General features: G+C 36.3%; 1 protein-coding gene across 2 annotated transcripts in view; it reads left to right on the forward strand.

The window, feature by feature from the left end:
- Positions 1–23,092, forward strand: part of LOC133522739 (serum response factor homolog) — a 325,153-nt gene that overhangs the window by 297,333 nt on the left and 4,728 nt on the right. For both annotated transcript variants that reach the window (XM_061858168.1, XM_061858169.1), the window contains 2 exons: positions 22,062–22,198; positions 22,839–23,077. In XM_061858168.1, the coding sequence (XP_061714152.1) occupies positions 22,062–22,198; positions 22,839–23,077 (376 nt within the window). The remainder of the gene's footprint in view (positions 1–22,061; positions 22,199–22,838; positions 23,078–23,092) is intronic.

The following is a 23,092-nucleotide window of genomic DNA, read 5'->3' on the forward strand; positions in this document are numbered from 1 at the left end:
TGCGAGTTGTCGAATGGAACGTGCTACTCATCGTAGTAGGTAGGAATTAAGTACTTTGATTTATAAAAATTCAAAACAGCATAACTTAACCATGCAGACACCGACAGACAACACGAAGCCCTTACAATGCAAACTAGCCAAAGTCAAACAAGCCCCCGTCATCACCGCCCACGTCTGCATAGGCACGTTTAACCGAGTGTGCACAACATTAGCGCGATTGACAGGAACACGGGCCTTGTTACCAGCCGCGATGCGTATCGAGAGCCCAAAGGCTACTGTTTTGTCCGCGCGGGGAGATAGAAAGGCTGGAAATGCATAAGTCCTGAGGGATTCTTTAGTGGCATTCTACAAAAATGTCTACTTTGTCAAGGACGTGACGCTTATGGCAGTTACCTAGGTATATACCTGCAGAAATCTCTATAAACTCAAACGTTGTCATGCCAAATATCGACTTCTTAGCTTTATCAGAAGTTAAAATAATGCTGTCATGTGCCCGAGTTTCTTGAATGCCCCTTCAAAGGACTGAAATGGAAACTAGCAGTGATTGAACAGACATTAAAAAACAGTAGGTATTTGCAATTCTGATGGCACTATAAAGTTTTTAAAACATCTAGGTGAATACTATACCTACTGACTAATCTGGGGCCTTATTCGAGATGCACAACTGTCAAATTTCGCGTCCACATCAAATCAACACTTGATTCTATCGCATGTTGATTGTATCAAGTGTTGATTCTATCAACTGTGGATATTATCATTTGGAACAATCAAAACTCATTCATAGAAAAAATAATCAAACAAAAATCAACTTTGTTTATTACTACTATATAGTTTGAAATGGCTCTGAACTCGAAGTGGTTCGGTTTGATTTGATTGTCACCTGACTGTGGATTGCTAATGTCAAATTTTGACAAGTGTTGATTTTATTGCTAGACTTTATTGTCCATGGGCTTGGGCACCATCTTGGATTTTTTGACGTACGACAGGGAATACCCTTCCTTTCCTACAATATATGGCATAGAGTAAAGCGTCTTTTTTTTTTAAACATAAGTTTACAGGAATCAGCGACATCTTGTATTCGATAGGATAAGTAATGCGCTATGAACAATGCGGCGGCGAGTAGTGAAACTGTACCTGACAACGTCAATCAATTAAAAAGTGACCACACAGTTGATGGTCGATAAAGGCGATTATTAATTGAATTTTAACGACAATAAAGAACTATTGACATGCGATCTTTTAGTTGAACCCACACCTACACGTCGAATAATGCTCGCTCCACATATTCTCCTATAAACGCTCAAAATTGTAAAAAAAAATGATGCAATTTACTCCGCACCCAGTCTCAATTTGCTTCTAAACCACATTCACGAACCAAGTTGTAACCTAACACATCTGTAAATATAAGGCATATGATTTAGAGATAAAGTCCGTTTTTTTTTAAATTACGAGATGGTTCATGAATAACCTTTATTATTATAAAAATAAATCTACATTTGTCAAAAAAAAATTCTGTATTGCGCTATTACATAATGCATAAAATTGATATGAAGATAGGTACCATAGCAGCTCGCTCACTTGGTCTATCAACAACTATTTTAATGCTCTTTGTACTCGTATACGCGACCCCATTGTATGTACAGTCGCCATCAGATATATCGGAACGCATGTATGAGATCTCAAATTATTAAGATAAGACCTACTGTACTGTCTATATTACTTACAAAGACCTAAGTACCTATTATTTATATGTACCTACACAAAGAGAATTCCTATGTTAAAAGGAGATTAAATACATATTTTGTTATTCAACTACAAATAAAATAAAATTTATCTTTTTCAGTTAACACATTTTTTTACCGATTTCTTTAATAAAATAAAACATTAAAGTATTATGTGACTATAATTCATTGTCTTCGGTGTAGATTATTTACTGATGTTCCAATTTCCTGTATCAGTTTGGTACCAGGAAATATAAAAACTACACCTCTTCAAAAACTTTGCTGGTAGTTCGACATCTGTAAGTTTAAATATAAAACATGATAAAAACACTTAAGTCAAAAACGTATACATAAAATATTTGCCCTATATTCTGGTCGCTCGGTAGGGTGCCCAGAAAGCTGGGTGCATTTCCGCGCTGGTTAACAATGCTGATCCTCTGGTCACCAGAAGCCTATATAAGGCGCTCTCATAGAGCCACGCTAGTGCCCTAGAGTTTCAAATTCAACCCCAAGTGCCACAAATATGTAGTTAAGGGTTTAAATTCTGGATCAAGAACATGGAATACTATTCGCTAGTAAGGCCATAGGTATTAGAAAAAAATAATAGTAGGAGACGGCCGTGGTCATGGTAGGTGGTACAGGTGGGCCAGGCAAGCTCTGAAATTATGCACCTATTTTACTATAACTTTGTTCACCTGTGTATATTTACTGTTTCCATGATAATCATTTTTTATATGTAGCCCGTGTAATCGGGCTGTATAATTGGTCTCATATTTTTTAACACAAAATCATAATTTTAATTCAATAATTAATGGTGTTTTACATATTAATCATTAATGTACCTATTTTGCAAAATTTTCTTGCATATAATAATATTGTTTACTTCAATTGACGTGTTTATTATTTTCGTTACTATGTCAACGTTATTACTTAAAAAATTATAACGTGAAGGTTGAGTCCGCAGTACAGTTACAGTTTACGTACATAGTGGAATTAGCTCAGTCGGATTAGGACCAAACTCGAAATGTCTGAACAGTCATGAAATTTGGTATGTATATACGCCCCTTAAAGGCCCCTTTTTCATGCCCACACCATTTGACATTTGGGGACCTCGAGGAACCGCAGCCATCTTGGAAAATGTGGACCATCCAGGAGAAATTCGCGTTTTACTCTAAATCTACGTTCTTTATTCAATATTCGTGTAAGGCAACATTCAAGCTTATAAAATTCGACATAAAATAGTTTAAGACATCTTTGCGAAAAAAAATGATCTTGCTTTAAAAAATACTTGCTAAACCCAGATTTAGCCCTTATACCCTTTCATGGGATATTCTTAATAGGAAACTTGGAAGAATAAAAATTCCACTTTTAACTATACATTTGTACATAATCTACCCCAATATCAATATTTTACTTGACTGCAACTTAACCAGAAAGTAGGGTTATGGGTATAAGTACTGAGGATTCAGGACACCCTGTAGCTTAGGATACTGGACGGATTTTTTAAATGGGTGTACTGAATCATCAGTACTTATACCCATAACCCTTCTTTCTGGTTTAGTCACAGTAGAGTAAAATGTTAATATTGGGGTAGACCACGAACAAATGTATAGTTAAAAATAGAATTCATATTCCTCCGAGTTTCCTTTTAAGAGAATGTCCCCTGGAAGTGTATAAGCGTTAAACTTAGATTCAGCAAGTATTCTCTATAACAAGATGTATTGTTCTGCAAAGATATCGAGGACTTTTTTGTGTAGAATTTAATAAGTTTTAATGTTGACTGTTGTGTTGATGGTACACATTTTCCAAGATGGCTCGGATTCCTCGAGGTCCCCAAATGTTAAATGGTTTGGGCATGAAAAAGGGGCCTTTAATTTATATACATAATACATTTCATGACTGTTACAGAGATTTCGAGGTTGGTCCTAATCCGATTATGCTACATTGTACGTCCGCAGCAAATTCGGTTCTCCATACAAATGTAGTTACGCTCTCATTTTAAAATGACTTGCTAGATTGCTCTGAAACTTTGTACTTACAATAGGATATGGTATGCCTATGCCTATAATTAATTTAAAACATAAATGTGAAATGAGAGCCAATTAAGTTCAATATTAAGAATATGTGTCGTTGTTGACTCGCCGACAACGGAATTGAGATCTATATGGGTGCCATGTTCTGTGCTGTGTAGAAAATCCTGAAATTATAAAGGATTTGTCATGGCTAGTTTTTACGTATAGGCTACGTATCACCGAAACGTCACAAACACCACGAAGGTTCGGCTTGTACGGGCCCTCGTTTTTCCTATATTCTTATACGCTGCGGAGACCTGGACTATCCGAAAGACAGAGGAGAAGACGATAGACGCCCTAGAAATATGGTGCTGGAGGAAAATGCTGGGGATATCCTGGACCGAGTTTCGGACTAATGTCTCCATCCTTAAAGAACTCCGTATCAAGCAGCGCCTTTCGACTCTCGTAAAGACTAACTCAGTTTTTTCGGTCACGTCTCGAGGAGGAACAACGACTCCATACAGCGTCTAGTGGTGCAGGGTAGAGCAAACGGAAAAAGACCGCGCAAAAGGCCACCTATGCGATGGACTGACCAAATCAAATCTGCCATGAAGGGTCCCCTGAACGCATTTGCCAGAATGGCCCCCAACCGCGAAAAATGGCGAGAAATCGTACGGCAAGCAACATCTGCGCCTGATATCAGCAGTTGACCACGACGCTCTGCAAAGAGTACAACGACAAAGAAGAAGAAGACGTATCATATTTGTCTAAAATTTGGTTTGTTGGTACACACACAAGGGATAGTCTCTAGGGGACGGGGTGCCACACTCGTCAGCGCGACGGCGATATTTTTTACCTTTTACCTAAAAATCTCAAATTTGTGTATGGGCTTAGCTCCTGTTTCGTCTTACGCCTGAATTTAACAGATTCTGACTCACAGGGGGCTTTGAGCATGCTGTTGCGTTCGTTTTCAAATTTTGAAAAAAAAGAACTAGCCTAACAACACAATAAATGCTTGTTTTTCCGCATTCTTCACTATATCTCCCTGTCTCACTACTATCTGACCTTCTAACCCAGAGGGGAAAATATACCTTATTGGGGCTACTCCATCTTCCTCATGATAATATATTTTACTTTACTGAAAAGCAATCGGTACATGTTACAAGATGCACATTGTTAAGAGCCGGGGTTAGAACCCACGACCATTGGTTTTAAAATGAAGCTTTGTATATAATTTGTATTTTTATAATAAATCTGTTTTCTTGTTGACATTTTGTGGTATTGTATTGCTTAATGTTAATTGTCAAGATAATTCTTTCATCCTGGACAATTGTCACATGCGTCACATGTACGTTTTTATGATAGATCTACATCGACGCAACTGCATGTCATTGTCAAAGAGCATATAATCACTACGTTTTAAGAGACGGGACTTCCATACTAGCGAGTGGAATCAGTTTGTTTCGCAAATCATTACCAAAATGTACGACAAAGAACTGTCAAAGAACCATAGTACCAACATAAGCGATTTAAATAGTGTAGTACGCTACACGCTTACGATTCTTATCGATATCGATAAAATGGGGAGGGTTGAAACATAGGCTCCTGTCTACAAATTTTGTACTCGAAATCAGGTTAGCATCGAGTCCACATTTAAGTTGTATGTTATATAGTGGATAGTTCTTAATTGGACTACTATCTGGTCGGGCTTAATGTGGACCCGAATTATTTTAATACAGTTTTTAAGTCGTGTTTTTTTATTTTATTAAATGCTTGATTTTCATAATGATGTGCACATACATGTTTGAATAAATGTAACTTTTCTATGGGAAGATGTATCAGGTCTTCGTTCCCAACAAATTTGGCCCACTGCCTGCATCTGAAAACATACAGCCTTGGAAAAACATGACTTTATCTACAGTTTATATTCCATGTGTTTGCTAATGAGATGATCAACTGATTATTTCGCGCTAATATGCATCTATAAATCATGTTTTTCGGCATCCAGTTATCAACAACCCTTTATCAATGCTTTAACTTTTTATGTATTTATATGTCACACATGAGAACGGGTCTGGCCTTGTTGGCAGCGACCCTGCCTATGAAGCCGATGGTCCCAGGTTCAAATCCTGGAACGGGCATTTATTAGTGTGATGAGCATGAATATTTGTTCCTGAGACATGGGTATTTTCTATGTATTTATAAATACTTATAAATTAGGTCTATGTACATATATATATACATTATTGCACAAACTGACTTAGTACTAAAGTATGAATGGCATGTGTTGTGGGTATATATATATATCGTTGTCTAAGTACCCACAACACATGCCATTCATACTTTAGTACTAAGTCAGTTTGTGTAATAATGTCCTATAATATTTCTTTATTTATCATAAAAACAGAGATTAATTTTCTTACATTTTAGGTTAATATATTAAAAAATCACTAGATAAAAAAAATATGTTAACTAATGACCATTAATGCATAAGTAATAGATAATTTATGCATTATTAATCTTCGACGAATTAATTATGGTCATATTGCATGCTAGTTCTAAGGAAATTTCACATATTTAATTTAATTATTTACACTGATATACAAATAAAACTACAGTTATCGATAGTTATAGTACATCCCTAGTTCACAACGAAAAATAATGTAAAATATCTAATTTTCGATGTGTTTATAGCCTGCTGACCCAAAATAAGGTCAAAAGTATCTAAAGCAATACTTACCAGTCTTCATCCAAGGGAAATTTCGCCATAAAATCCCTTTTTTCGTGATTTTCTCGAGTGGCTCGCTTGCCACATATTTCACACTTAGTAAACCGTTTTCTCGCTGGCATTGTAACGAACTCGCTCTTTACTCTGATCACGGTTGATTATTTTCGATTTTTGCACTAAATAATAAAGAAATTACACGAAATACCCGAACAAAACATTGAAGCCTTCAAAACAAACAAAGCAATTAGGCTGACAGTAGACTTGATGTAAACTTGACAGAATAAATAGCACTGACGTTTTCTTTTTCTTCGTTGGCAATGATTTGCGAAACAAATTCGATACAAAACTTTTTTCTTCCTAGTTGCGTCAGCCTAATCGGAATTTGGCAGCTAACTCCATCTTGCGTCCAGTAGAAGAATCAAAATCGTACAGGTAAAACTACTCTCTGCCTTAGGATCCCCTTTTAAATGTCATAAATCCAAACATGGCAGCCATACCCATCGACAAAAAAGTCTACCGTTGATCTAATTTCATTTGACAGTTAACTAATACGTATTCGACACGCTTATATTTGACAACTAGAATCCTGACTAGAGCTGGGACTGCGTACCAAAAGTACGTCTCTGTTACTCGTACCAAAAGTACGTCTAAAATACCAGTTTTACGAGTATGGCCCCCAATAGGCAGTTTACGTATTTGCCGTGCTTAGGCGTCTTACAAATAAGGATTATTTATACAAATATCGACTTATTATTTCGGTAAGGGTCGGAAATATGGTGACGTTTTGAGTGAAGGCTATGAATCTATTGTCATATTTTTGTTATATATTATTACATTATTTTTAGATACAACAGACACCCAGACGACCATCTGTTAACAAAATTTTATTTTACCTAAAGTAACGGTAAGAATGGAGGTACGAGGTGATAAAAGTTTCACATTTGTTTTATTTCAGAAATCAAAGTCCGTACTTTTAAATACTCGACAAGCTAAAAGTAGTCTATTACAAATAACCTGTTCCAAAAACTATTCCGGTACAACGCCCCGCCTCTAGTGTGGATATTGTTCACTGACAGGTGGTGATAATAGCAATTCGACAAGTCACAATATTTCTCACATCAAATGGAAATCAACACGAAACGTCACTTTTAGCATGTCGAATAAGGGCCCTGATAGATATTCCTCGATCGAATTTACTTTTCTAATTTGCGATTGTGATTAAACTGAACTACTTTTGAAGATTGGGAAAGAAATAAATTTTCCGTGCTATTACATAAATAAGGGCTTATTTGTTAGTCCCTTTGGGTACGATTTATTCAAATTTTATGTAGACTTTTCCAGCTTCCTCCTCGTAGATCCGTGGTATCTCGCGGGTGTAAATGGGTGCATAATAAGCGGCCATTCAAAATCAACCGCATGCATTCCGTCTGGTATAATAGGAATTCTTTGCTATACACATGTTTGTGGGCTCTCGTGTATGTTCGGACATTTGTATAGGGCCCCGGAATAATGATTTACAATGTGTTTCAGCGATTTAAATAGTTTATTTCGGTCCTTGTTTACTTGAGTTTCGGCGAGTTCTGATTGGAGATAAGTCGTATCGGGCTTTTGTGTGATAATCGCTCATATAATTGCGTGTGAACTTTTGTAAATCTCTTTGTATTTTCTTGAACAAATAGTCAGGGTACTGCATTGGTATAAGTACGAGTACACGATATGTATTTGTAGCTTGCACTCTATTCTAAAGGACACCGTTATTTTATTTCAGATCTGGGCGTGCCGGATATGTCTTTTTCATAGTTTTTTTCTATGTGATTAATTATTTTATTCAAATCTTTTACACGTACAATCTCATAGACTTTTTTTGTTTGCTGTTTTTTTTTCCTGCATCAAGAATACAATAATACTTACCTAAACAACAATACCTATTACAAGCTAAGACCACCCACAATGCAAAGCTAACTGACCGTCAGCTTAACAAAAACTCTAATTATTCTCTGAGATCCCGAAGCCAGTGTGAAGAACAAATTTATCGGTCTAAAACGTTACAAAATGGTTTGTTAACATATAATTAGCACATTCATCGCGCGTCGTAAATTTTATGAACATTGCACCTCACAATTCAGTTAATAAAGGTCTGTACCTGATTCAATGGAGCTCGAAAGCTGATGCTGAAGGGAGATAACGAATACTGATAATAGGTGTTTGTGCTCTTCATGTGCTAAGTATAAAATAAGTTTCCTCTTCAGCCACTGCTTGCTAACATTGTATTGAAGTACTAGTATTTATTGTGGTTATAGATGTGCAAGTTACGGAAAGTTGGAAAAAAAACTCAGTCACAACAATTTCATAGCAAAATAAGGAAACTTTCATTTTGAAAACGGAAAATTTGGATCTCCATACAAAAATGTGGAAATCTCGCAACTTTGAAAACGATATATCAGTGGTAAAGTGGCTGTTTCGAAAAAAAACATGCAATTTTTTTTAAATTAAAATACAGATCGTATATGCTTATGTACATATCATGTTTTCATAACTCAAAACTTCCATAGATTTTTGATACTTCTACAGAAAATTAACAACATTAACTCTTCTCTGTTTAAAAAAAAGAGAATTTTAGAGTATGTCAAAGAATCGTATCAACTTCTTCTTTTAAACTACAGTGTCAGTCAATATCTGTTATACAAAATGGTGTTCATTTTAATAATCAAATCATATAATTGTTTAATTGTATGACGTGAAAAACAGCTAATAGGTACTTTTGTGTGTTCCCTATTTGTAGTTGGATTTTTAAGTAGTCACATTACTATATATAAAGATAAAGATAAAATTCCTTTATTGACAGAACTGTGTACATGTAGATGTTGTGGGTAAAATAAAGTCCAACAGCTTGCCCATTTCGTACGTACAATAATAAACTTAAAACTAGTCAAATATACTAAAAGTAACAAAACATTAACAACAATACTATTTCAAAATAATTTTAACCATATATACACATAAAATATTCATTTAGATTGTAGAAGCTGTTTATTAATAGGTAGCCATTTCTTGAGCTTATTTTTAAATGCGATGCCATTTTCCGACTTAATATATTCAGGTAAATGATTAACAATCTTAATTCCGGAGACATAAGCTCTTGGTAAGTATAAAACTAGAAGATCTAACTGTACATACATCATATTTATATTGTGTTCGTATATTATTCAAACCAAGGAAGAAAACGTGACCGAGCCGAGGCCGAAATCAAACCGGCGCGGCGTCTCCATCCATTTGTTGGTGTCGGCGTGGCCGTGGCTGGCTGGCTTCGGCCACTGGAAGGTTTGGTCACTTTCTCTTTAGTATATAACACCTATTTCAGTTCACAGATGCTCCGTCTTTCGTCGCAATACATCGCACTCATCATTTGTTTTCATTTTATCGGCTCCATTACAGCCGAGACTATCCAAGCAATTTCCTTCAATAAATTGGGACCTTGCAACTGCAAACTACAATTAGTTTGTGCCGGGAATTTCTCCAACTTCGTCTGAACTTCGATTTATGAGACTCCGACGTCTCATCCAATTGAATGTAGATAGTTTATATAACAAGTTCGAGAGTTTAAACCTTCTTTGTTTAAATTAAAGTCCTTTCCTCTTTATACCTTTTACAATATCTAGAGCAACGTTTCTCATCCTTTGTTGGCGTGAAAAGTGGAAGATTATATAAGGTGCTCACAAATTGGCTACCAATATTTTTACAGTTGATAGTACACTCGAGTTAATTTAAGTATGAAACATTATAAGCTGTATGATGTTATTTTTTTGAAAATTGGAAAATAAATTTGCTATGTAAAAGTACCATGTTAATGAGATAATTAAATAAGGTTTATTGAACAGGAACCTCTTTTACCTAACACTTAACTGGGCACTTCACGTGCCGCCGAACCATAATGACATTTAAGACAAACAATAATTGTTAACATGACAGAAAGTGTTTTAAAGGGGTCCACTGATTAACAGTCCGCCGGACGGTATCGGCCTGTCAGTTAGAACAAAAAGTTGACAGATCCGAACAACTGGCAGGTCGCTACCGTCCGGCGGACTGTTAATCAGTGGGCCCCTTAACACTTAAGTTGTTTACATCTTGTCAGTTAAATGCACATGGTGATTATTTTTAGATATAATTATTTTGTTTTGTTCGGTAAATGAAAGCATTCTTGATGTCTATTTAAAGGTAATTGTTTTAATGTAAAGTACCGTCTTTTAAAATATTGCCAACTACTATGTTAGCAGAGAAAAACGTTGCTATGCGTTAATGCAATCGCTTTTCATGACTCCCTTACAACTACTAGACCTATAGGTTGTCAACAATCTCGCCCCACTGGCTAAAAAGTCCACATCTACACCACAACAACAAGGGAAAACAAACCTGTCGCTAGACTGTAGCTGATGCTGAGCAGTTAAAATTAAGACAATATGTAATTTGGTTAACTGTTCTTCTTTGTAATTCTAGGTTCCAAGTTAGTCCGAAACTATTAACTCAGTTGAAATTATGATTAAAAGCGCAAAAGACACGGCATCGAGATTAAAAACTAATCTACTAAAATCTTAACCACTACATCATTACTACAAATATCCTTATTACCAGCGATATCTTGTCGCGCGATCGGCCAACGGATCGTCCGACCGATCGGCCGCTATCGGACACGATCGGCGATTGTCTCTGAGCTCTGAGTCCGCTCTCGAGGCCGATTCTGTATTGATTTTTAAAAATTATATTTTGGCCCATTTTATTTAAGGTCACAGAAAACACTTTTTTCTAATTTGGGAATTTTTACATTTTTTCTACCCAGATTCACGAGCCCTTTGAATCCTCAAAGGTAAAGAAAGGTGTCTTAATTTTAATATATTTTTCGATACGATTTTGTGACTCATACAAAGTCTAAGTATAATAATTGGAACTGGAATGGAAATAAAAATCTTGGGATTCTTTTTTTTCTCCTATCAAAATCGAAAGAGCTTGTGGTTTTAAGTAGAAATAACATTAAAAAAAATCCAATTAAGAAAAAATGGCCCATTCTTTGTATCTTATTTTGATACGATTGATTCATGTCATCAGGCGCCTGACGTGCGCCAATAAGTGCGAGCGAGATGCATGATTAGACGAGTCCTGATTGCATTTCTTCAAGACCTATAAACGTGCGCACCAACGTTAGCGCCTCACGCTGATTGAAGGTCATATCAAAATAAACTGAAAACCGTATAAAATTGTTATTACAGAATTAGCCATTCAGCCCCCACGTCCGTCACTTTGCGTTGTGAAGTTTGGATTGAATTTGAATTGAAAACGAGCTCTTGTTCCGCTAATTTATTTGGTTTAAGGTAGGCGTAATAAGAGATGACACGATTTTGATTAAAGATGGAAGTTATTATGACTCATGAATCCGTTGAATAATGGAAAATGACGGTCCGGCGAAATATTAATTTTGAGAAGTTTACTTTCAATAATTTATATCCCTTACCAGCTTCGGCAACGTTTTTGAGTTTTAATTAAGTTTAATTATGATAACTGAAATTTTAATAAGTACCCACTTACCTTCGTAGCAACCTAGCCCCAAATTAAGCAAAGCTTGTACCATGGGTACTAGGCGACGAAATGCATACTTGTATAGAACGTAGGCAAATCGGTTAAAGTATTAGGTATTAAGGGGCTCCCCGCGGTTTTCTATGATTTTGGACTACCTTTGAGTCGTTACTCCCACATTTGCACTATAGATAGAATTTTAAGACAAAGGGCTATCGGTTCTTCAATCTTTTATCTCCATTCTGGTTTGCCAGATTTTGAAAGAAATGAACACTTATTATTATTATTATTATTTTAACATTGTCTAAAAACACACTTTATTCGTTACTCGATTGCTGTGAAGGATTTTACATGTACGAAATCTATAACATTTGGGTTCGTCTTTGCCGTCTCTAAAAAGTGGTCAGAGATTTTAATTTTAAACTATTTAACACAAAAGTTTTGGCCAGTAAACCAGTTTTTTGGCCTAAAATTGTTCAACTTTGATGCCAAATGTCTCGAAGACAGTGACCTTTGAAGTAAATATAGTATACTATATTGCTTACAGCCGTTGCTGTAATGATAATAAGCTACAAAATATAGCAACATAATGTATGATGATAAGCTACAAAAACATTAGAAAACTAAGGGATTCAGATCGAAGGTCATTGACGCTAGGGACCGCCTTAATGACCGGTAGATACTGACCTTACGTGTGTTATGTGATTTTTAACGGGTTCAACATTTTCATAAGTTATATTCCCGAAACAAGAAGAATGCTGCATAGCATTGGTGGCACGTGCATGCGGTGCATGCACGGAATATCCACCTAATTGAGGGTTTTCGACCACAGCCGGAATTTCACAAGATTTATGGCTCACTTGAGATTAAACTTATTTAAAATCGTATTTATTTAAACTTTATCGGAACTGATCTTAGTCGTGTACAAATTACATTAAAAAATCATTAATAGGTAACATATATTTATTTATGTTAACTGTTTTAAAATTGCTACCAGGCAGATATTTCTTACTTAAGGTTATACAGTATGTATCTGAACGTAGAGCAATAACTTAAACCCGTTAATGTTTAGGTCATAATACTGAGCAATTTTTACTACGGTACCAACCCTGAAATCGCGAAAAAAGGTTTCAGTAAGTAATTGCTTTACGTTCACTTTGTAAATCACTTGACAATTGCGCGTTTAAGCAAGTACTCCTGGTAGTGTAAATTTACCAATTGGAGTGATATCTTGTACTATAACTAGTTATCCCAGGCTATATTTTCGATTTCGCTTAAGTACATGTAACGTACAACGGAATGGTGGCCGCTTTCAGACGAAAGGAGTGCCTGGCGTCCGTTGGCTCGTTGGGTGGACGACATTCGGAAGATTGTGGGTCACTTCTGAATGAGATTGGCTCAGGACCGGGATAAGTGGCGTACTCGAAGAGAGGCCTATGCTCAGCAGTGGGCGATAAAAGGCTGATATGATAATGATATTGATGATGGACGTGTAACAATGTTTCCAAGCAACTGTGATAAACAACATCAACTGAATAAATAATTTAACTAGATTGAAACCTGAAAATTCAGCACGCATCCTCACTCCGTTAAACCCAACAGCCGGCAACATTGTCAACACTGTACGAAGTGTCAACATACAAAGTATATTTTGCGAGCTGCTGCAAAATTGCTACGCTTCACGCTATGTGTGGATGGTGTTGTGCAATAGCGCTCATTTTTTACAAGTGAACGTAAAAAGTTCGAATGTTAATCAAAGTTGATTAACCAATTATATTTCGCTCAGCGGCTAAGTCTAGCAATCCAACGGGAAAATGCAGCAATCATCCTGGGGATAATGCCCCGGGCAACTCTGGTTTTATAAATGAAAACTGTTAAATTCCGTTAGATTTCATGTTCTTATTTGTGCCTCGGATTTAAAGATCATATGAATTTTATAAATCATGTTACATTCATCCTGATCAGATACTACGAGAAAATCTTATTTAAAAACTTAAACTCTGTGAGAGGTGATTGAGAAAAATACAAAAACCAGACGATACAAAGAAGAAACGCACAGGCCAATGGTGTAATTAATTCATTAAATAAGTAGTAGCTTGTGTAATAACTAGGTGTTCAAAAGACATTATATGGGATATCAGATATCATGACTTAGTTATTTTTTTATCACAACAACTTCAGTAATAAAGGAGGAAGTTTTTTATTAGTAAACACAAACACATGACGAAATTATACAAAAAAAAAACATAAATACGAGAAAGCGCCACAAACTGGCCTCATTTCAACAACATGCTGGAGATTTTCAGCGTTGATCTTCTGATGAAACCGTCAGGTGAAAAAGTTCGCAGAAATGTTACATAACACCATCCTTTTCCGGCTTCGTCACGTGGCGTTTACGGACCGGACTGCGGGTACTTCGTCCTAAAACAGACAAAACATACCAATAGAAGTTGTGGACATTTCTAGTGTACGGTCTACAAAAATAATCCAGACTCTGTAGAATTTATACGCGAGCGAGCACGTCAATATAACTTGTGACAATTCGTTTTATTTATTTTAATAATAAATATAACAGACGTTTTTCTTTTATTTGTCGATATGCAACATTGTTGTGAAACGCTTTCATATCCTTGCATAATATATAAATGCAATAGTAACTCTGTCTGTCTGTCACTGATACCTCTTCACGCTTAAATTGCTAAACCAATTATGATGAAATGTAGTATGAAAATAGTTTGATGCCCTGAGAAGTAAATAAACTAGTTTTTATTAATCTGTCTGTCTCTCTGATAACTCTTCACGCTATACCGCTAATCCGATTTTGATGAAACGTAGTATGGAGATCGTTTTATGCTCTGAGAAGGAAATAAGCTAGTTCTACGTAGATCAAGTTACGGACAGAAGAAGCATTTAATACAACAAAAGATACCGGGTGTTACTGCATAGTTATATTGTTCAAATGTGAGTTTAGTTAGATTTAATACAACTTTTAATACAACCTCGAAAGTTTAACGATTTTCTGCTTATTATTTTAAATAAAATTAAAATACTTAAAGCTGACTTAAATAATAGAAAAACTTGCTCGACAAAGCTGTAGGTATTATATTATATTTAGTGAAAATAATGCACAATTTAGTTTCTTCTGCTAACTGTACAACTTATCAGATATACAGAATAAAGGCGAATGCGTTAAACGGTAGTTAGTTAGCCGCAATTATTATTTAGTACCGTCGGCATATAAAGGGTACGCCCACGCGCTATTGTGCTGTCTGACCGTACCGGTGTAATTTTTGTGACAGTGAAAGCAGTGTTTTGTGGAATGGGGAATAGAGATATGGTGTTTTACAGGTTGGATATACTCGTACTGTATGACGCATTAAGATTGAGAAAGGATTCACACAGGTGTCGATTGAGAGGAGGGCACGCAAGACTTCTCGCGAGAATTACGGCCCGCGATTCGAAGGATTCGATATTGTTTGTATGTAGTGTAATTGACAGAAGCAGCTCGATTCGGGCAACCAATGTCACTTTGACGTTAGAAATATCGTAGATAGATGAAGCGCTGGTGGCCTAGCGGTAAGAACGTGCAACTTGCAATCCGGAGGTCGCGGGTTCAAACCCCGGCTCGTACCAATGAGTTTTTCGGAACTTATGTACTTACGAAATATCATTTGATATTTACCAGTTGCTTTTCAGTGAAGGAAAAGATCGTGAGGCAACCGGACTAATCCCAACAAGGCCTAGTTTACCCTCTGGGTTGGAAGGTCAGATGGCAGTCGCTTTCGTAAAACCTAGTGCCTACGCCAAATCTTGGGATTAGTTGTCAAGCGGACCCCAGGTCCCCAGGCAAAAATTCCGGGACAACGCGAGGAAGAAGAAGAAGATCATAATGGGATTACAGCGGAATCGAAACAAACGTCAATTTTGACATGTCCTTTACTTATCGATCTTTTAAAGATCTTTCCAAGATCTTAAATGTGGCTGAATCATTGTTCGATTGGGCCGTTAGTGTGGCACGACGAAGCCGAATATTGCTTCTGGTAATACTCCGCTTTTTTATAGATGAGCATTTTTCTAACCTCAAAAGTAGTACCTAATTAACTTTTTCTTCCAAAATAATAGGGTTCATATTAAATTTCCTAACGAAATAATCCTACTGAAATTTCCGTTTCGAGAGGTAACGGTATCCATTAAATAAATATTAACAAATCACTTTGATTATAATGTCGATCGTTCAGCATAATACATTCTAGGTTTATAGGTTTCGCTTTAAAAAAAAAAAAAAATTTTTTTTTAGTTGCACATTTTGAAATAAAAGAAAACCTAAATGAAAATCATGGAGAATGGAAAATATTTAGAAGTAGAAAAACGTTTTCTCTCTTTTGTACGAGTACGTGGTATAATTCCATCTTAAGAACTATTTGGTTATTTTAAGAATGATCAGAAGTATGCGAAGCAAATATACATATATTATGAAGATTGTAGTTCAAATAAAACACAATAAATTCGAATTATAGACGAATATCCTCCCTATTCTTTCGTTCCCAGTAACGGCCGATCATATCGCCTCCCGCAGAATCATCCGCATTATATTTATTAACAATTGTACCCGCGATGCCACCGCTGATACCAATTAATTACTTCGGTATTATATCACTAGTTGTTTATGCCTTTAAATTAAACCTTTGTTGTTTAGTGTAATCTATTGTTATCAAAGTCAAGCATAAATACCTATTCGTTACGGGATCTATCACTCCTAATCTAGATGATAGTTTTTTTAGGGTTCTGTACTCAAAGGGTAAAACAGGACCCTATTATTAAGACTGCTGTCCGCCCGTCAGTCCGTATGTTACCAGGCTGTATCTCATGAACCGTGACAGTTAGACAGTTGAAATTTTCACAGATGATGTATTTCTGTTGCCGCTTTAACAATAAATACTATAAAACAGAATAAAATAAATATTTAAGGGGGCTCCCATACAACAAACGTGATTGCTCGTTTTTATAGATAATGGTACTGAACCCTTCGTGCGCGATTCCGACTCGCAATTGGCCGGTTTTTAAGATTTCGTAAAGAAAAGAAACGGTGCACTGAAAAAGGAACTCTTAAAATTTAAATACGTTCCAAATTTCATAAGCGAGTTCGATATTTGGGACATGTCAAAATGTACCTATCTGTGTAAATAAAATTCATGTGCGTTTGTTTGAACACAGGTTTTGTTTTTAATGTTAATGACTAGGTATCTTCTTACTATCCTGATGTTCGTAAAGACGACCACTTTCCCAGTTAAGTGTTCCACAATATCGTCATTATAATTTAATATGGCCGTAACGCGGAGTGGGAAGCGGTCGTAAACCGGGGGACACATTTTTCGCTAAAACGCGAAGAGCCTTTAGTTTGTAACACCTGCGTATCACGGGTGAAAGTGTGTTGTATGTAACTTTTGTTTACTGAAAATAATGGAAATACATGGTCAAACTTTCAGCCTCATCATAGTTTTTTTTATTTTATTAAAAACTGATCGGCGATTGGCTCTAGTCACACGTGATGGAAAGTGACGACAGGACCTAAGATGGAGCTCACCGGTTCAGTAGTAGCCTATTCACTCTTGCTTTAAAGAGACCTAGGTCATATTTATCAGGGAATACAGATGGCGGGAGCGCATTCCATTCCTTAGCCGTCCGTACCAGAAAAGAGGAGGCAAACCGTTTCGTGCGAACAAATGGAAAGTTTACCACGAACGGCTGCATTCGTTCCCCACGCTTGGATGTCCGATGATGAAAAGGGGAAGGTGGGATCAGGTCGAAAACTCTCATAAACTATCTGAGTCAAGCAGTAGACCTACAAAATATTTGATTACGATTAGGCATCGATAATGTTCAAGTAAACCATACTATCCGTTTACTCTATTAGTGTTAAAGTTAGGTTAGTATATCGTTTATATATTTTATGTTTTAAAATTTAAATAATTATTTTTGTTGTCTTGTTTTTTGTCCCAAAAAATGTGACGGAGTGGAGCTTTTTGTATGGGTGATTTTAAGCTTTAAATCTTTCTCAAGTAAAATTTACAGTTATCAAGACATGTAATAGCACTCGGCTTTTTTATTTCTTTGATAGAAGACACCACCCCGGACCCGGGTACGTCCTTAAACTTTGTGTGGTAGGGCACAGCCAGTGGATGTCATTCCAGATCTAGAGCAGAGTCCATCTGGGGAAGTACCTCCACCTTACAGAAAACAGCAACCAAATAACACTAGACCCTATTCATATTGTTGTGTTCCTGCTGGTGAGTAAGGTTGCCAGAGCTCAACGAGGGGGGGGGGGGGGGGGGGGTTTAGGGTCGGCGACGCGCATGTAACTCCTCTGGAGTTGCAGGTGTATATAGGCTACGGAGACTGCTTACCATCACGCGGGCCGTATGCTTGTTTGCCACCGACGTAGTATTAAAAAGAAACCAATAAAACCGTGACGGAGTGGTCACAAAGAATTTAGACCCTCCCAATCGTATTAAAAACGTCTATCAAACAAACACTACAGCAAGCACAAACTACAGACAGGCATTGCAATATTTTTCCCTCGTGCATCTTTCTACACCGTACCTTGTCAAAGAGAATTTGAAATATTAGAGGTGGATGGCACCATCGTTCGACAATATAAGATACATTTGACCTATGCCCGGTAAGATGGCGCCACTTTTTGATATTTAACAAATTTAATACACATATTTTATGGTTATTTTTCTATCTATGTATATTTGTATCAATGTGTATTAAAAACTTGCATTTCATTCATTTCAGTGATTGTACACTTTTGTTTGTGTTTGTCATTCATTCATTTTTACTTCTGTTCTACTCATTTCCTCAAAGGTTACCTGGAAGAGATCCCATACAGGGATAAGTTCGCCGTTTTTGTATTTAATTTACTCTGTAAGTGTGTTTTTATTTTTATGTACAATACACATACATACATATCAGTGAAAAAAAAGGATCGAAGTTAAATGGCGCTCTAATAGTTTTAATCACGTGTCAAAAGATGGCAGTAAATTTACTGTGTCTACAAAATTTACTTTGACAATCCACCTCTATTACAAATTATTTTTGCCTTAACTCAAAAATAGCGTCGTGATACAAACGGGAGAACTCCGTAGGGACGCCATAATTTGCCCGCTCTGTCTTTATTCTATTACCCTCTTTGGTCACTCGTCGTTTTTAGGGTTCCGTAGCCAAATGGCAAAAAACGGAACCCTTATAGATTCGTCATGTCCGTCTGTCTGTCCGATTCTGTCACAGCCACTTTTTTCCGAAACTATAAGAGCTGTACTGTTCAAACTTAGTAAGTGGATGTATTCTATGAACCGCATTAAGATTTTCACACAAAAATAGAAAAAAAAACAATAAATTTTGGGGGTTCCCCATACTTAGAACTGAAACTCAAAAAATCTTCAAAAATGATATTGAGATTTCTAATATAATTTTTTTCTAAAATGAATAGTTTGCGCGAGAGACACTTCCAAAGTGGTAAAATGTGTGTGTCCCCCCCCCCCCCCGTAACTTCTAAAATAACAGAATGAAAAATCTAAAAAAAATATATGATATACATTGCCATGTAAACTTCCACCGAAAATTGGTTTGAACGAGATCTAGTAAGTAGTTTTTTTTTTAATACGTCATGAAATTAAAAAAAAAATTTTTTCATCAAACCCATACGTGTGGGGTATCTATGGATAGGTCTTCAAAAATGATATTGAGGTTTCTAATATCATTTTTTTCTAAACTGAATAGTTTGCGCGAGAGAACCTTCCAAAGTGAAAAAAAGTGTGTCCCCCCCTGTAACTTCTCAAATAACAGAATGAAAAATCTAAAACAAATATATGATATACATTACGATACAAACTTCCACCGAAAATTGGTTTGAACGAGATCTAGTGAGTAGTTTTTTTAATACGTCATAAAATTAAAAAAAAAAATTTTTTTTTCGTCAAACCCATACGTGTGGGGTATAGGTCTTCAAAAATGATATTTAGGTTTCTAATATATTTTTTTTCTAAATTGAATAGTTTGCGCGAGAGACACTTCCAAAGTGAAAAAAATTGTGTCCCCCCCCCCTCTAACTTCTAAAATAACAGAATGAAAAATCTAAAAAAAATATATGATATACATTACCATGCAAACTTCCACCGAAAATTGGTTTAAACGAGATCTGGTAAGTAGTTTTTTTTAATAAGTCATAAAATGTAAAAAAAAAAAAAAAATTTCATCAAACCCATACGTGTGGGGTTTATTCCTATATCATTTTTTTCTAAACTGAATAGTTTGCGCGAGAGACACTACCAAAGTGGTAAAATGTGTGTCTAAAGTGGTAAAATGTTGAACGAGATCTAGTAAGTAGTTTTTTTTAATACGTCATAAATGGTACGGAACCCTTCATGGGCGAGTCCGACTCGCACTTGGCCGCTTTTTCTTCTTTGCAATAAATAAATAAAGAAAGGGTAATAAATTAACTTCCCTGTGTTTATTTATTTATTTATTTCAAATTATTTTATCTTTGTTGAATCTGGAGGTTCTGAGTATAATAATTTTATTATGAAGGTACGTTGGAGTAACGTAAGAGCTGATTTTTGACACTTTTTATGTAAAAGGGCCAACTGTTAAAAATCAATTCTTACGTTAGTTCAACTGTAATTGCGTACACAGAAATTCTCACCGATTAAAGTAGACATTATACATCCTTTATGTGTGTTAATCTTATATTAGCCACATTATACAAACTTCTATCAGAACTTCGTTTTTGACAAAAAGTTCAGAACCTTGAAAAAAAAATCGTTTTTAGAAACACTTTTTATGATGTCATATTATGTTTCCTTTGAACAAGGTTAAAGGATGCCTTGATAATTGTGAGATTTTTACATCTACCATGAAAATAAATAAACCAGCTTTTTGATAACATCCCTACAGCAAAAGTTTGCCTTTCAAACCACGACCGAAATAGGTAATTAAGGTTTAACGTAGTGCAGCGTCCAAGTTCGCAAGTTTTAAGCAACATGCTCACGGCCTTGCGCTTTACGTGACGTTGGTTGGCTGTTAAACAAAAAGTTTTGTACTCGACTGTACGAGTCTCTATTATAGTTAGAACTCTGGACTTTTTACAAATACCGCTATCTGAAATTCGACTTACGAGCAGTTGCAAAAAAAAACCTTCATTTTTTTATTTGGGGGTTTCTTTGTTATTTTTTATTAAAATATTAAAATTCCAAGCCCTTTTTCCATGTACAGACCCCAAACAAATTTCTGTGCATGGGGGTAAGTGCAATATAGTGATTAATTGACGGTACGAAAAATATATGGTTTTGGGACACCTATTGATTATAGTGAAAATTGGTAGCAAAGATTTTCTTTCAGTATAAATAAATACTTATCCATTAGTAGCGACGTCGATGTGGGTAGTGATTAGTGAATAGCCAGCCTGAAACTTTTGCCTCCTATAAATTGGCTCTAACACTCAAAGTGAGTTAGTGGTTACAGTAAATTGTGGTGACAAGCTTCGTGCTCTTAGTAAAGGCGTTGTTTTTACCGTTATTTGCGTTGTTAACAGTCTGTTCGATTTTCATCCTCCTTGTCCATACTTACCTATTTTCTATTTTTAAACACGAAAGTTTTTTACAATTATACGAACTTTTAAGCGCTTGGCTTGGCATGGGGATAATTTCCTGTAGACTTTATTGATACTTCCGAGAATTTCGTACCGTTTCTATAACTGTTCTAACAGTTTTATCAAGAGGATGGGCTCCTTCTTCATCACAAATCAGGACATGATTGCGGTCAAAGTAATGAAGCTATCCTTGAATAACTGTTTTATAGATTACACATTGATATCATTATAACGCATGTAAACCCTCCAAGTTGAATAAAAACCTAAAATTTAAATATCAAATATATATATAAATATTAAATCAGGGACCAACCAATGTGTCCACATTGTTATTTCTCTCAAGAACTTCAAAAACTTAAAGTTAACTTTTTTTATATTATTTACAGGACGAGCCAGCGTCATCGGGTGACAGTGGTGACGAAAGCGGCAGCGATCCCGAGTCTCCAAGTGACAAGATCAACCAAGCGGCTTTTAAACAGGAGTGGGCTTGCAATAGCAGTACTGAACGGGAAGGCGGTAGCAGGTGAGCTACGAGTAACTTAAGTTCAGAGCTCATATTCATTATACTAAATGTTGTTTCACGGTAAGTTTTACCTTAAATTGTAACTCCGTTCCGCTTCGCTGCAAAAATGCACTAAGAAGTTATTATATCTGACTTTTTAGTGCATTTTTGCAGTGAACTGTTTGTTACCGTTTAATCCCTGTTCTGGGTGGGTAGCCAAGATAACAATCGCTTACGCAGCGACTGAAATGTCAATGTTTCTGTCGCACTAATATGGAAGAGTGATAGAGAGAGACTACCGTATTATTCGCCACGGAGCGAACGATTGACACCTTAGGTAGGAACCCTGATTCATCTTATTAGTGATCTGATGTTACACTTTATGATGTAACAATATTGAGTAAACCCGTAGACAAAACATCTCTGATGTCTCTCCATGTCCATTTTTTAATAAATAAATATTATAGGACATTATTACCCGATTTGAACCCGAGACCATCAGCTTTATATGCAGGGTCACTACCCACTAGGCCAGACAGATCGTCAAAATTTTTGGATGAAGAAATACTGTTCGTATTGATATTACGAAAAGATTGCTACAATGCAGCATAATTCTACAGTTCAAACGTTTCTCAAACTTACTAAGAAACATTTTCCACAGGGAACCACAAGCATCCACATCATCGACCACTCAAGAAGCAGACAGCAGTAAAACCAGTCAACCATCGATGCCAAAGATCTTGCCAAAGATAGACTTGCCAGGAGGCGCGATGCTGTACCCAGGGGTATTAGCCGGGGTGGGACTCGACGGGTTGGGTTCGAACCTGGGCCTGGGTAACTTGGCCATGGGGTACCCGCACAGTTTCATATTGGGACTCGCTAACCAGGGACAAGAGGGTGGTAAGTAATACGTAT

The sequence above is a fragment of the Cydia pomonella genome, chromosome 11 (assembly GCF_033807575.1).
Source record: "Cydia pomonella isolate Wapato2018A chromosome 11, ilCydPomo1, whole genome shotgun sequence".
NCBI lineage: Eukaryota > Metazoa > Arthropoda > Insecta > Lepidoptera > Tortricidae > Cydia > Cydia pomonella.